The sequence below is a fragment of the Thalassophryne amazonica genome, chromosome 15, assembly GCF_902500255.1.
Source record: "Thalassophryne amazonica chromosome 15, fThaAma1.1, whole genome shotgun sequence".
Classification (NCBI taxonomy): domain Eukaryota; kingdom Metazoa; phylum Chordata; class Actinopteri; order Batrachoidiformes; family Batrachoididae; genus Thalassophryne; species Thalassophryne amazonica.
The window spans coordinates 45,423,294-45,440,432 of record NC_047117.1 but is presented as its reverse complement, the minus strand read 5'-3'; the positions used below and the strand labels follow the sequence as shown (position 1 = coordinate 45,440,432).

The 17,139-nt window shown below is 41.3% G+C and overlaps 1 protein-coding gene across 1 annotated transcript in view; it reads right to left on the bottom strand.

Moving 5' to 3' along the window:
* Positions 1-17,139, bottom strand: part of LOC117525998 (histone lysine acetyltransferase CREBBP-like) — a 228,177-nt gene that overhangs the window by 70,884 nt on the left and 140,154 nt on the right. Inside the window, 3 exon segments of the mRNA XM_034187989.1 lie at positions 8,954-9,104; positions 12,292-12,359; positions 12,449-12,526. Of these exon segments, the coding sequence (XP_034043880.1) occupies positions 8,954-9,104; positions 12,292-12,359; positions 12,449-12,526 (297 nt within the window).

Genomic DNA, 17,139 nt, shown 5'->3' with positions numbered 1-17,139 from the left:
GGAGAGGGGCTGGACGCTTCATTTTTCTGGCGTCGCCCATGGGGAGAGGCAGAGAGCTGGGGTCGCATTGCTTATTGCTCCCCAGCTCAGTCGCCAAGTGTTGGAGTTCACGTCGGTGAACGAGAGGGTCGCATCCCTACGCCTTCGGGTCGGGAACAGGTCTCTCACTGTTGTCTTGGCCTACAGGCCCAGCAGCAGTGCAGAGTACCCGACCTTCCTGGAGTCCCTGGGAGGGGTACTAGATAGCGCTCCGACTGGGGACGCCATTGTTCTCCTGGGGGATTTCAACGCCCACGTGGGCAGCGACAGTGAGACCTGGAGGGGGGTGATCGGGAAGCACGGCCTCCCTGATCTGAACCCGAGTGGTGTTCAGTTGTTGGACTTCTGTGCCAGTCACAGTTTGTCCATCACGAACACCATGTTCGAGCACAAGGGTGTCCATAAGTGCACGTGGCACCAGGACACCCTGAGCCAGAGGTCGATGATTGACTTTGTAGTCGTATCATCTGACCTTCGGCCACGTGTCTCGGACACTCGAGTGAAGAGAGGGGCAGAGCTGTCGACTGATCACCACCTGGTGGTGAGCTGGATCTGCTGGGAGGGTAGGAAACTGGTCAGACCCGGCAGGCCCAAACGTATCGTGAGGGTCTGCTGGGAACGACTGGCGGAACCCTCTGTCAGCGAGGTCTTCAACTCCCACCTCCGGGAGAGCTTCTCCCAGATCCCGGAGGAGGGTGGAGACATGGAGTCCGAGTGAACCATGTTCTCCACCTCCATTGTAGATGCGGCTGCTGGTAGCTGTGGTCGCAAGGTCTCTGGTGCCTGTCGCGGCGGCAATCCCCAAACCCGGTGGTGGACACCGGAAGTAAGGGATGCCATCAAGCTGAAGAAGGAGTCCTACTTATCTTACTTATCTTTCTTGGTAGGTGGGACCCCAGAGGCAGCTGACAGGTACCGGCAGGCCAAGCTTGCCGCAGCCCGTGCGGTCGCAGAGGCAAAAACTCTGGTCTGGGAGGAGTTAGGTGAGGCTGTGGAGGAGGACTATTGGTCGGCCTCGAAGAGATTCTGGCAAACCGTCCGATGCCTCAGGAGGCGGAAGCAGCTCTCCACCAGCACTGTTTACGGTGCGGGTGGGGAGCTGTTGACCCTGACTGGGGATGTTGTCGGGCGGTGGAAGGAGTACTTCGAGGATCTCCTCAATCCCATCGTCAGGTCTTCCGAAGAGGAAGCAGAGACTGGGGACTCACAGGCGGACTCATCCATTACCCAGGCCGAAGTCACCGAGGTGGTTAGAAGGCTCCTCGGTGGCAAGGCTCCTGGGGTGGATGAAATCCGTCCTGAGTACCTTAAGTCTCTGGATGTTGTGGGGCTGTCTTGGCTGACACGCGTCTGCAACATCGCGTGGCGATCGGGGACAGTGCCTCTGGATTGGCAGACCGGGGTGGTGGTCCCTCTGTTTAAGAAGGGGGACTGGAGGGTGTGTTCCAACTATAGGGGGATCACACTCCTCAGCCTCCCCGGTAAGGTCTCTTCCAGAGTACTGGAGAGGAGAATTCGACCGACGGTCGAACCTCGGATTCAGGAGGAGCAGTGTGGTTTTCGTCCTGGTCGCGGCACACTGGACCAGCTCTACACGCTCCATCGGGTGCTCGAGGGTTCATGGGAGTTTGCCCAAACAGTCCACGTGTTTTGTGGATCTGGAGAAGGCGTAAGACCGTGTCCCTCGGGGCACCCTGTGGGGAGTGCTCCGGGAGTACGGGGTCCAGGGTCCTTTGTTAAGGGCTATCCGGTCCCTGTACGACCGCAGCAGGAGCTTGGTTCGCATTGCCGGTAGTAAGTCAAACCTGTTTCCAGTGCACGTTGGCCTCCGCCAGGGCTGCCCTTTGTCACCGGTTCTGTTCATTATTTTTATGGACAGAATTTCTAGGCGCAGCCAGGGTGTAGAGGGGGTCTGGTTTGGGAACCACAGAATCAAACCGCAGTCTCTGCTGTTTGCAGACGATGTGGTTCTGTTGGCTTCGTCAAATCAGGACCTTCAGCGTGCACTGGGGCGGTTTGCAGGCGAGTGTGAAGCGTAAGGGATGAAAATCAGCACCTCCAAATCCGAGGCCATGGTTCTCGACCGGAAAAAGGTGCTTTGCCCTCTTCAGGTCGGTGGAGCGTCCTTGCTTCAAGTGGAGGAGTTTAAGTATCTCGGGGTCTTGTTCACAAGTGAGGAACGGATGGAGCGTGAGATTGATAGACTGATCGGTGCAGCATCTGCAGTGATGCGGTCGCTGTATCGGACCGTCGTGGTGAAGAGAGAGCTGAGTAGGGGGGCAAAGTTCTTGATTTACCGATCGATCTACGTTCCGATCCTCACCTATGGTCATGAGATTTGGCTCATGAACGAAAGAACGAGATCGCGAGTACAAGCGGCCGAGATGAGTTTCCTCCGCAGGGTGGCTGGGCGCTCCCTTAGAGATGGGGTGAGGAGCTCGGTCACTCGGGAGGAGCTCGGAGTCGAGCCGCTGCTCCTCCACGTCGAAAGGAGTCAGTTGAGGTGGCTCGGGCATCTTTTCCGGATGCCCCCTGGACTCCTCGCTGGAGAGGTGTTCCGGGCACGTACCACTGGGAGGAGGCCCCGGGGAAGACCCAGGACACGCTGGAGGAACTACATCTCTCGGCTGGAAGGAAGACCTACCATTAATTAATGCTTCGATCTTAAATATGATCAATCTATCTTTATTAGTTGGCTATGTACCACAGGCTTTTAAGGTGGCAGTAATTAAACCATTACTTAAAAAGCCATCACTTGACCCAGCTATCTTAGCTAATTATAGGCCAATCTCCAACCTTCCTTTTCTCTCAAAAATTCTTGAAAGGGTAGTTGTAAAACAGCTAACTGATCATCTGCAGAGGAATGGTCTATTTGAAGAGTTTCAGTCAGGTTTCAGAATTCATCCTAGTACAGAAACAGCATTAGTGAAGGTTACAAATGATCTTCTTATGGCCTCAGACAGTGGACTCATCTCTGTGCTTGTTAGACCTCAGTGCAGCTTTTGATACTGTTGACCATAAAATTTTATTACAGAGATTAGAGCATGCCATAGGTATTAAAGGCACTGCACTGCAGTGGTTTGAATCATATTTATATAACAGATTACAATTTGTTCATGTAAATGGGGAGTCTTCGTCACGGACTAAGGTTAATTATGGCGTTCCACAAGGTTCTGTGCTTGGACCGATTTTATTCACTTTATACATGCTTCCCTTAGGTAGTATTATTAGAAAGCATTGCTTAAATTTTCATTGTTACGCAGATGATACCCAGCTTTATCTATCCATGAAGTCAGAGGACACACACAACAATTAGTTAAACTGCAGGAATGTCTTTCAGACATAAAGACATGGATGACCTCTAATTTCCTGCTTTTAAATTCAGATAAAACTGAAGTTATTGTACTTGGCCTCACAAATCTTAGAAACATGGTGTCTAACCAGATCCTTACTTTGGATGGCATTACCCTGACCGCCAGTAACACTGTGAGAAATCTTGGAGTCATTTTTGATCAGGATATGTCCTTCAATGCGCATATTAAGCAAATATGTAGGACTGCTTTTTGCATTTGCACAATATCTCTAAAATTAGAAAAGTCTTGTCTCTGAGTGATGCTGAAAAGCTAATTCATGCATTTATTTCTTCTCGGCTGGAATATTGTAATTCATTATTATCAGGTTGTCCTAAAAGTTCCCTGAAAAGCCTTCAGTTAATTCAAAATGCTGCAGCTAGAGTACTGACAGGGACAAGAAGGAGAGAGCATATTTCACCCATATTGGCTTCTCTTCATTGGTTCCCTGTTAATTCCAGAATAGAATTTAAAATTCTTCTTCTTATTTATAAGGTTTTGAATAATCAGGTCCCATCTTATCTTAGGGACCTCATAGTACCATATCACCCCAATAGAGCGCTTCGCTCTCAGACTGCAGGCTTACTTGTAGTTCCTAGGGTTTGTAAGAGTAGAATGAGAGGCAGAGCCTTCAGCTTTCAGGCTCCTCCCCTGTGGAACCAGCTCCCAATTTGGATTAGGGAGACAGATACCCTCTCTACTTTTAAGATTAAGCTTAAAACTTTCCTTTTTGCTAAAGCCTATAGTTAGGGCTGGATCAGGTGACCCTGAACCATCCCTTAGTTATGCTGCTATAGACTTAGACTGCTGGGGGGTTCCCATGATGCACTGAGTGTTTCTTTTTATTCACCTCTTTTTGCTCTGTATGCACTAATCTGCATTTAATCATTAGTGATTGATCTCTACTCTCTTCCACAGCATGTCTTTTTCCTGATTCTCTCCCCTCAGCCCCAACCAGTCCCAGCAGAAGACTGCCCCTCCCTGAGCCTGGTTCTGCTGGAGGTTTCTTCCTGTTAAAAGGGAGTTTTTCCTTCCCACTGTCGCCAAGTGCTTGCTCATAGGGGGTTGTTTTGACCATTGGGGTTTTTCTGTAATTATTCTATGGCTTTTGCCTTACAATATAAAGCGCCTTGGGGCAACTGTTTGTTGTGATTTGGCGCTATATAAATAAAATTGATTTGATTTAATGTATGTTTCTTCCATTTTCTAATACAGTTCTTGTTTTCTCACCAAGCTGCTTGGCTATTGACATGTAGCCCATCCCAGCCTTGTGCAGGTCTACATTTTTATCTCTAGTGTCCTTAGACAGCTGTTTGGTCTTGGTAATGGTGGATAACTTGAAATGTGATTGAGTGCGTGAACAGGTGTCTTTTATAAAGGTAACAAGTTCATACAGGTGCGATTAATACAGGTAAAGAGTACAGAATAGGAGGGCTTCTTAAAGAAAGACTAACAGGTCTGTGAGAGCCAGAATTGTTGCTGATTGGTAGGTTACCAAATACTTATTTCTTGCAATAAAATGCAAATTATTTCTTCAAAAATCATACAATGTGATTTTTTGGATTTTCTTTTTAGATTCTGTCTCTCACAGTTGAAATGTACCTATGATAAAAATTACAGACCTCTGCATTCTTTATAGGTGGGAAAACTTGCAAAATCGACAGTGGAGCAAATACTTATTTTCCCCACTGTATTATATATATATATATATATATTAGGCCATAATTTTTTTCCCTAAAATAGAGTTTATGTTTGAGAGGTCACTCTCACATGTTTGAGGTGCAAATATGAAGATATGACTCAAGAAAACATTTTATATTTAGTGGTAACTTTGCGGAACAGCCTCCCTCATCATGTGGTAAATGCTCCAAGGAATACTGTGATTATTTTATGGTGTCTGATTTTTACTGACTGATGATTTTGTTATGGTGTTTGATGACTTTTACAGTGCTATTTATGAGTTATATGAGTTTATATGGTTATATTTATGAGTTTTACTATGATGCTTTTTAAATGATGAATATGTATACTTTTATTGTTTTTTATACGTTTTATGAATAATTATCACTGACCGTGATTTTCCGCCACAATTGCTGACAGTGTACTTGCTCTTATGAATAATATTAGCAAGTTCTGTCCTAAATACGATTTAAAATCAACAAGAACTTCATTCAAGCTAGACTTTGAACATACTTCAATAGGAAAACTTGTTGAAGCCATGGCATAAAACGCAAGAAAATATGCAGAAAGTGTACTTTACAAGTGCATCTGGTGTTATTGCTGGCAGATGACCGGAAGTGACCCGAGTGGCTGAAACCTTGGGGTCGCAAGCTCACAAATAGAACTCAATGAAACGAGATCTTGAGTTGGCATTCCAGTCTCACTACTTCTATGGGATGGCAAAGACTCAGCCAATGATCAGCTCCAGGGTGATCAAAGAATGTGTAAAGTTATCTCTGAGTACTTTAACAATTAGAAGACACCTATGTGAAGCCAAGCTATCAGCAAGAAGCCCAGGCAAAGTCTCGTTGGAAAAAAAAGACACACTGAAGAGGTTACAATGTCTTAAAAACCACAGTGACTGGCCCAATGAAAAATGGAGCAACATTTTGTGGAATGATGAAAGCAACCCTCTTTTTGGGTCTAGAGGCCACAAACAGTTTGTCAGACAATCCCCAAAAACTGAATTCAAGCCCCAGTACACTCCTACTATGGTGTTGAGCCTATTTATCGCATACCAGGGACCACGGACAAGTTTGAATACATCAAAATACCCTAAGAGGTCACGCTGCCTTATGCCGAAGAGGAAATACCCTTGAAATTGGATACTTCAACAAGACAATGATCCCAAACACACAAGCAAGTCAGCAACATCTTGGTTCCAGACCAACAAGATCAATGTTATCGCCAAGCCAATCCTGGGACCTTAATCCAATAAATGACTTGTGGGGTGACATCAAAAATGCTGTTTCTGAGGCAAGACCAAGAAAAGCAGAGGAATGTAGTCCAACTGTCCTGGGTGTGAATGTGTTTGTCTATATGTGGCCCTGTGGCAGACAGACGTCTTGTCCAGGGTGTACCCCGCCTTGTGCTCTATGACTGCTGGGATAGGCTCCAGCCCGCCGTGATCCTTAATTGGACTAAGCAGTGGAAGATGAGTGAGTGATTCACAGGAAAGCTCAATCTTCCAAGTATTTTCAGTTTATACATTAAATGTTTGAGTTTGTAAAGAAAAATGCAGACAGTGCTATTTTTTGAACAACCTGATAGCCCTTTTTCTTCACTTCAGAACAAATATGGTATATTTTCCTTCATGTTTTGATTTGGAATAGACTGTGCAGTGTTCCCAATGCATTTACATGGATGGAAATAAAAACTATGACAAGGATTTTGAGCTTTACTTACCTATTTTAAAGACACATTGATATTATTTTGAACACAACTGTGTTCAAAATTAATGAATAAAAATCCTCCACAATATAAGTGGCAGAGGGTTAGAACATGGTTACCGGTTTAAGCCACACTGCAAAAACCTTCCCCTAAAAACCCATTTTCATTAAATTTACACTTATCTCAGCGTCTCTGCTCTTGAGTTATGCGGTAACTAACAAAAGAAATTTGTTGGTTCTGCTGTTTCACTTCACGACAGGCTTTCACTAAATTAGAAATTAAGCACCACATTTTCAGTACAAGTCACTTTTTTTTTTTTTTTTTTTTTTACTAGTTTGATAGGCCCTGCAAGTTATAGTCCAGCTCAACTTGTACACTGAAGGCAAAAAAAAAAAAAAAAAAAATCACAACCAGGAATTTTCATTACAGTGCAAACAATAAACACAACATTAAAGTGCCTTTTTGGTAAAAAAAAAAAAAAAAAAAAAAAAAAAAAAAAATCAAAAAACAAAAAAGGTGCAAACTTTCTAATGGGGTTCAATTACTTTCAGAATGCGCATGAAACGGGTGAGTCAGGTCACACTTAAAACGTTCTTTATCTGAGTGATAGTGATGGCTTCACTACGTACTCTGAACTTTTCCTAATGACGAGCTGCAGAGGTAAAATACAATTTGCAGTCATGCTCATTTAAGGCAGATAAATGAATAAATGTTTTTATGAAACAACAACGTATCCCATGGAAATAAACAAATTAAATTAAATGAACGTTTGTTCACACATACTGCTGTGAAACACACACACACCCGATTTAATCTCTTCAGGAAATCTTCCAGACACAAAATTAATCCACAAAGATAGATCTATGCTGTGCTCAAAAAGTTCGACTCACGTGATAATTCATCATTAATTACTAAATGACGAAGCGGAAAATTCACAAGCAGCTGACTTCAAGCTTTGAACACACAAATAAAATCCAGTACATCATCCAATCACAATACGTTAGTATCTATATTAGCCTAACTACTTCTACTCTTAAACTCATAGCATGAAGAAGAAGTAGAAAACGAACTACAACAACAACACAGAAATAAAGCCCAACATATTCTTTGTTCTTAAGAAATAATGTTTTTAACTGGAATACCACACTTTGAAGAAACTTTGAAGATAAAAGACTGTCTTTTTCCTAGTTGTAAGAAACCACATTTGGACTTATTTACTCTTTTAAGAACATCAGGAAAATTGATGGTGAGTTTATTAATTTTCATAAATGTATTCCAAAAAGTTTTTATTCATTTTAAATATGTTTTGAAATGCTTCACAGCTTCTCAGAAACAGTGGGTCTGCAATCAAAGTAAAGAAATTACCATTTTCAGATAGACACCCTCAAAAACAACGGGTGCTCAGGCGTAATGTGAACAAGAACTGATAAGGGAATCGTTAAGGAAAAAGGCTACTGATGTCAGTAGATCGAATAATTTCCTATCGATTCTTAACAATAATCGTTTCCGATATCCATCTCTAGTCAAGACCCCCCTGCAAAATAGACTGAAAGAAGAAACCCTGGACAACCTCCTTATGATTTCTATTGTAGGAGATGAGGCAGAGACATTCAGCTTTGAGTCAGCTTGAAACAAATGGGCCAAGATGAATTAAAAAAGAACAGATGTTACTGCCTGAGCATTCTTTAATCAAATCTATGACAGAAATGCACATGCAACTGTTTTAGTTTCAATAAATGTTGTGAGCTCATGATTTGGGTGTTATTGTGAGCAGTATTTTGGAAACATGCAATGTAAAATGTAAAAATATCATCTAAGATTCTAATTGTAATTCCAGAGCCATTTGGTGTATTTAGACTGACAAAGAAGGCCCTTTATAAGCCCATAATGCCAAAGCTTCGGGGGGGGGGGGGGGGGGGGGGCCCCCCCCCCCCCCGCTGGGACAGCACCTAAGTGGCCCTCGAAACCCTGGGTTTTTAAGGTGATTTTCCATCCCATTACTCTGCTAAAAAATCCTGGTGAGCACCCTGAAATGGATTATGTGCAGCTGGTGAAATCTGAGACTGAAAGGTTTCGGGTAAGATGTACGGGATGTAAAGTTCTTCACTACAATTATACATTAAAAGGACAAATTAGTATATCTTCAGTGTTACTTCTGTCATCTGTGCTCTCACCTGGCTTTCATGCCTGGCTTAACCTCCACAGTTTTGTCAGAGCTAGCTACCACCCGAACAAACACCTCTCCCGCCTCTGGGTGGTTCTGCCTCTTCAAGTATTTATTCACACGGTCTTCTATGTACATTCCCAATCTTGTAGACTGTAGCCCTGGAATGTAGAAACACACAAGAGACCATGGAAGAAAAGCAGAAAACGGTGCTGTTCTCAAACAATTTGGAGAAAGGCTCTAAGATGCTCTTGAACAATCACGTGGGAAGTGTCGATTAATTACCAAATCAGATTGGGATTAAATGAGTGATAGTTAAGCAAGGTCACAAAATTATTTTTATTTATAAATACCCCATCCTCCATTCGTTTATTAATTTACCATCTTTGACCAGCTGGTAAAGGTTAGGTCTGGAAACGTTCAATAATACCGTGTTTCACCACAGCATCACAGTACAGAATCTCACCAGGGCCTGGGTAGGAAGCACTGAAGCAGACAAGTGATTCATCCCTCGAAAGTAGCAATCTGTGTGCCACAGCCAAGTGTGGAACGTGGACTTACTGTTGGCGTTATGCATTTACTGAGTTCTCAACACTGAGGCACCTGCGTGCTAGATCCAGAGTAGTATGCCACATGACAAAGAATTCAAAACTATATTCCCATATTCCTTCAATCTGTAAATAACACACATCTTCTAAGTTTCCCTAATTAACCTTTCATCTGACAAAGTCATTTTAACACTTTTGCCGCACACAGATACATGTTTGATGGTAGAGTCTAGGAATTCAGCTAAGCACAGATTTTAGTCTAGGAGCAAGACAATCGCAAATCCAGATATTTAACTCATCTTCTCAAGTGTTACAAAGACAATATCCACTGTTTCCACAATTATCACAGCACTGATTCAGATTCTTTATAGTCACTGTAACAAGTACAATGGAAGGTAAGGTGCAAGCCTTTCAGTGCAAATACCACAAGCACACTTAAAAGGTCTGGGGAAGAAAAGAAAATAAACATACAACTGTATGTAAAGGTTTGGGCAACCATGATGATTTCCATGATTTTCATTTAGAAATCATTGGGTTTTTTTTTTGGATCAGCAATTTCAGTAAAATATATCATATAGCAGACAAACAGTGATCTTTGAGAAGTGAAATAAAGTATGTAGGATTCACAGAAAGTGTGCAATAATTCCTTAAATAAAATTAGGCAGGTGCATAAATTTGGGCACCCAAACAGAAAAAAATACATCAATATTCAGTAGATCCTCCTTTTCCAGAAATAACAGCCTCCAAACGCTTCCTATAGCTTCCAATGAGAGTCTGGATTCTGGCTGAAGGTATTTTTGACCATTCTTCTTTACAAAACATCTCCACTTCAGTCAGGTTTGTTGGTTTCTGAACAAAGACAGCCCAAGAATCTGCTGATATTGACTGGAATCCATGTGACCCTCAACTTTAACAAGATTCCCAGTAACTGCACTGGCCACACAGCCCCACAGCATGATGGAACCACCTCCAAATTTTTTGTGCATCATGGATAATTTCCTCGCGTGCAGACAGAATCCACTAACTTGTGGTTATTGAGACATTATAAGCAGATGAGATGCTGGCGTTAATAATATGTTACGCTACGAACGTAGTGTACGCTAACTGTATTCAAGAAAGATAGCTGATATTTTCAGTCCCTCGCAGGTGCTGTGTCATTTTTCAGATTTGAAATGTACCTGTTTCTAAGAGGAAAAAAAAAAACACTTCCTCATTATTTTTTCTGATGTAAAGAATAGTAAAACAAACTTAAAAAAAATTATTAGTTGATTATGACCAAAGAGCTAACAACAACAACAAAAAAGCTTATCTCCACCCATTTGCTGAAGTCTCCCGCATTTTTTTTTTTATTATTATCACAATTCTGTTTTCTGAACTCTGGCAATATGGGCACTCTTGTCAGAATGAAGGTCTTCCTCCAAGGTTTAGTCTCCCTCATTGTGGTCTAAATAAGGCTCAAAACCATAAGGCTGTGTCCCCCAAAGCTTCTTCAGAACCACCTTCAGACTGGACTTTGAAAAAAGAAGAAGCTCCACACTAGAAAAAAAAAAGGCTGAAAACAGTTCGACCTCCGCTGTGTTTGGTATCAATTTTGGCTTGTATCAGCAGGTCCCGTTCTCCTGATGACGTAGCAACAATATGGCCGCAGCTGAGGGCTGAAATACAGTGCAGGCTTCAGACAGCTGTTGTCTAACCTCCACCTGCACACTTATCGACTTTTATTGTTCAGGATTTTTTTTAAATATCAACATTTCATCATTTTTAGCGATTATTTATTATTTGTGCACATTTTTTGGTGTCACCTACACTTTAATGGCCCTGTACCATCTGCCTGATAGCTGTGGCTCAAACAGAAAGAGGCCAGGGTGGGATGAGTCCTTTAGGATGATGTTGGCTCTCCTGAGACAGCAAGAGCCATGAAGGTCCTCCAGTGTGGTTAGAGGGCACCCACTGATCGTCTCTGCCATTTTGTTTACCCTCTGGAGCCATTTCCTGTTTGCCAACGTGCAGCTGGGAAACCACGTACAGAGGCAGTATGTGAGGATGCTCTCTATGGTAGAGTGGTAAAAAGACACGAGCAATCTCTGGTTTAGAGTGTTTTTCCTGAGGATTCTCAGGAAGTGAAGTCGTTGCTGTGCCTTCTTTACCAACTGTGTGGTATTCCTGTCCCAGGCCAGTTTCTCCTCTATGTGGACTCCCAGTTAACAGAAGTCCCTGACCCTTTCCACACTGTTCCCCCAATGATAATGGGCTGAAAGTCTGTTTTGTTTCTCCTTAAGTCTATGATTTGCTCCTTGGTTTTGGATGTGTTCAGGAGCAAGTTATTTTCTCTATACCACACCATCAGCTGTTCCACCTCATCCCGATAAGCGGACTCATCTCTTCCAGTGATACCACTGTGGTGTCATTGCTTGCAAAGTCGAGATCTAGTAGACCTTTTCTCACTGACAAAGGCACCCAAGCTGCTGTTTTTACAATAAACAGCCCAAAGCAACATATCCTGAAATCTTTAAAGGCACACATTGCAAAATTAAATGCAGGTTAAAGCCAAACACATTAAGACTAGATCCCATGTCTGTGAGACAATATAGCCTGCGAACCGTTGTCACATATAAACACCAGAGAAGAACAGATGAGAGAAATATGCAACCTATATGTGGATAAAAGTGTATGCCATCACTATTAGTGACAAGACTGTTAATATTTTGTGACATTCCGCAATACATGAGAAGCAACAGGAAAACTTGATACAACAATCTTTACGGAATTATAGGTCATACATATAAAGAACGTCACTAACGTTTTGCAGAAAACTTGTTTTCCTTCCGTGTTTTTCCACTCTTCTTCAAACAGTTGTCACAGATGAATCTGAAAAGAAAAATCACACTTTGCTATTTGTAATCAAAACTTCTAACAAACTAATGATGCCCACAATGGAAAAGAAGGAGACAACTCACCCAGATGGCCAAATGACTTCATAGTGCAAGACACATATCTGGTGCATCTTCCGCCCACAATCTTTACATTCAACAAACCTGAAGACAAGACAGCAAAAAATGTCAATTGTCTAAACCTGGTATGTGGTTTTGACAAAGCCTGGGGCAACCAGGCCTTTAAGTTAAAGAAAGTATGTTTTCAAAATAAAACAACGGGGTATCTTCACCTATTAATAATGCAGTTGAGTGCCTCAACTGAAATTCAGAGTGCCCTGCTTGACATCAGTGATCAGTACAAGTAAAATGAGCTGGGTGAATTTTTAGTGCTGCTGTATGCCACAGTTTCTTTCTCTGCCACTTTAGTGATGTTGTGCACAGTGCGTTAAATGCATAGTGCTACTTCTTTTCCTAGAAGTGTACTATACAAAAGCACTTTCAATTAAAAGCAGCAGGACTTCACTGTAACACCAGAAATGCTGCAATGCTAACATAGATTAAGCCAAAGACTGGTTGTTAAAGTATTTCCGACAATCTGGCAAACATCAAAATATTTTTTGTCTAAAATTGATTTTGAAATTTCGCTAAATATACTACGGCATGGATTTGTCAAAGCATAGACATCTTGAAATATAATGTTGCATCCTGAATAACATTGCATGATTTGGTAAGTACACTGTGACTGCCTTTTACAAAAGCACTACAAAGTCAATCTTAATATTTATTTAGCAAGTGAATAAAACAGTCGGTGATATTGCTGTGTGATGTCACAGTTTTTACTTTGCAAATGATGATTTTTCTAGGATTCTGGAATGCATTAATGAGGACTGCAAGCAGTGAGTATTTCCCATTATTGACTAATCTGGTAATTGTTTTTGATTACCCTAATATATTTCTTTGGTCTACAATATGTCAGAAATTGGTGACAAATGCCTGCTTCCCAAAGTCTTGTTTTTCTCCACAACCAAAAGCTATTCATTATAATTCAAAATAAACATTACAAAACTAGGAAAGAAAAACAAAATTTATGTTTGAAAGCTGAAATCAGAAAATTTGGATGTAAAAGATGTAAAATTAGTGCTAACATGTGATTAAAAATAAATCTAATTAATTACAAGCTTTGCGATTAATCGAAATTAACCGTGTGTATAATTAAAACAAACACTATATCACCCTTCAAATTGCAAAACGGATACACTGGCTCTCAGAAACACAAAAGCAGTGAAAACATTTTTTTCATTCACTCTTAAAAACAATTACAGAAAAATTGTAATGTATAAAAATAACTGTGTAATCTATGAACTTTGCAAAAGTGGGGCCTCATGAACATACTGAGCATGATTTACTAGTGCCTTTATATATATTTTACCCAAGGCCATGAAATATGGCCATCGGGCATTGCGAAGGCTTTTCGTCCGTACGACTGTCCATCTGTGCTCAGCATAAGTGCAGTCCTATTACTGCCAGACTCTTGAAATTCACAGGAAAAAGTCTTGGGACAGAGACCTTGGACAAGTTCAAAGATGGTTAACCTTGATGTATTTTAAGAGGTTAAAAAGTCACATTCTGTTTCAAGCTGATCGGTTTTGTGTTTGAGTGACGTGGGTGACAGCCAATCAGAGTAGAACTACACTGTGATGCAAGTTACTGGTTTCTTCAAAACTGCTTCCTTTTGTGTGTATATATACATGTGCTTCTCACATACTTGTTTCTCATATATTACGTAAAAGCTAGCAAGAAATAAATGCTTCCAAAAACTCTGCTTTTGTAAGCTAATAACACCTCTGGAAGGATTTACAAACCATTTATTGGACAATGGTGTGGTGACGTCACAGGCTGCTAGCTAGGTGGAAACTGTTTCGTTTGTGAGTAAATATAAACTCTGTCATATATTATGCAAAAGGTAGCAAGAAATAAACACTTCTAAAACTTAAAATGTTGTTTTTGGACCCTAATAACACCTCTGGAGTGATTTATGACATTTAAATCAAAGCTAACTTGCTATGGGTTAAATTTGTCTTATTAATACCTGCAAATGCACAGAGGATGACCTACAAATATTCTTTGATTTGCACAACTTCTGCTCTTGTCAAAAGTTCATGCACAGGCAAAGCTTCCGGCAGGCGGCATTAAAATGTAAATATTGTTTATAATTGATTGATTCAGGGGCTTTATTGAAAATGTACAAACTGTACACAAGACAATACAATCTTAATTAATTAAACAACTGCAAATTATAAAGAAAATGCTCATACATCTGAGGGTATTTTAGCATTGCATTATTTTTCAAAATATATTTAGAAAAAATTTTAATCACTTCAATTAAGGTGGTGGTGTGTGTGTTATGTAGAAATTTTCACTTTGCATATCAGAGTTTCTTGCAATGTTTGAATGCTGTAATCCTTCCTGGGCCACTGAATGAGGGAGCAAGTGTGTGTGTGTGTGTGTGTGTGTGTGTGTGTGTGTGTGTGTGTGTGTGTGTGTGTGTGTGTGTGTGTGTGTGTGTGTGGAGAGTGCTTTTTATAATCTCAGGTAAAATTAGGGGACCTGAGGGGATGAATTATTTCTGTTATGCATGATACAGAGGTGTTAAACAAGCTTTGTGAGTCATAAATTTTGCTTAAGTTGAATAGTTGTGAAAACACTCGCACAGAAATGTGGGACACTGGAGCTCTTCAACAAGAAAATGTAAAGAATAGATTAAAAAGTGAAGATCTCTTTAATAAATACGTATTTTACTGGATCCAAGAGCATTTAATTTGTAAACCTGCCCATCCATTTTATAATAGTCAAGTGGCATCTGTGTGCATGTATGTGTGCATGTGTATGGCTTCAATCACAGAGAAATTGGGGAGAGCTGACCATTTGCCATATGGTATGCTTACGTTTTTTCAGGCAAGGATGAACACTGCAGAAAACTGAAAATTGATAGGACTAATACAACAGTGAACAATGGACATTGTGATGCAATGCAACACGAGTTTGGGGTTTTAAATCTTAGTGTGGTACATGTTAGTTTAACAGTGTTAGTTTTGTAGTTCAATTTCGATCACAGACAAACTGGGGAGAGCTGACATTTGTCGTTGAGTATGCTTATGTATTTTGCGTCAAGGGCATGGGTTAAAGCAATAAATTTTCATCTGACTAAAATTTTTTCCTGGCAAAAATCAATGCCAGCTATTCCCTCAAATGTGGCGTAGTGGGGGCACACACTCTTTTTCCTCAATAAATACAGTATACAAATTGATTCTAAATAGCATCTAAGGAGAGAGAGAAAAAGCATAAAAAGAATGTAAAACCTGAACAAAGGTACATAAAAGGGTGGGAGAGCAGGGGTGTTGTCTTGATTCCGGGGAGTCTGGGGGTGCTCCCCCAGAACATTTTTAAAAGAGCAAGTCAAATTTTGTGTATTCTGGTGAATTTTAATGGGTATGAAGCCCTCTGAAACAAAAGTCACTTCAAACTGTGAAGTAAAAACACAGTATTGATTATGAGGGGGGGTCTGGCGGATCTCCCCCACAAATTTTCTAAAACAGCAAGTCAAATTTTATGTATTCTGGTGAATTTTAATGGATATGAAGCCCTCTGAAACAAAACTCACTTCAAACTGTGAAGTAAAAACACAGTATTAATTATGGGGAGTCTGGAGGTGCTCTTTAAAAGAGCAAGCAATTTTGCATGCGCAGTGAGAAACTCAAAACCGACGTATTCACATTAATCGGTAAAATGCTCTCACTCGTAAAACAAACGTAGCGTACCGCAAGTTAAGCTTCGTCAAAGCCATTTAAAGACATCAATCGTGAATCACCTTTTAGTGGATTAAAGTCGCTAACCAGGACTCTTGGTGCGATCAAAAAACGAGGCTCGCCCGTCGTGTCCAACCGGAGTTTGTATTCGTTCCTCATTAACGTGGCTTTTCTGAGGGGCAGCCAACTCTCAGACCCAGACTGGATCATTAATATCTGCCACTTTGCGAGTTCATCAACTGAAGTTGAAAATACTGTCCTTCGTTATGTGAGACATGATTCGTTCCTTCACATGCGCGTGGTGTTACCGGTGTCACGACAAGCTGAAGTTACGGCTCCTCGTGTAAAAAAGGAAAGAAAAAAATATATCCATGTATGGTTTCGAATGTCCATGCCATGGCAATTATTAAACAATGACATCACGCCAACTTAGTGGATTAGTTTTAGTCAGATTCACCATCACCAAAACGCAACAGAAAAAGGGTCACCTGCTCTACTTAGGGAAGGTTTGCCAATGTTCCCACGAAGACAGGGAGGAGAAGGACCGTGGCTCATAGGAAGCAGTAAACAGAGCAGAGAGGAGTGAAAATTCACATGGTCCCCTCCTCTGTGGTGCGGTGCCATCCACACTGACATTGCTGCTACTTTGATTAGCACAGAATGGGATGTTGCTTTGACAGTGAGAGTATCATATTTCGGGCCCCAAAACACGCATGACAACACGTACGTGTGGTTAAATTTTCCAAATGGTGGAAATTTGTTGTGGTGACGGAGAACTTTAACCCATGGTCAAGGATGAACACCACCAAAATAGAACACTGATAGGACTAATATTTTTGGAGAAACTATGGATATAAGATACACTGAACAATGGACATTGATATTTACATTCTGGACTTACATGCCAATCCAGCAGGGCGCATTAACTCATACATATTACAAGTGTGTGTGCGTGATTTTATTTAGTAA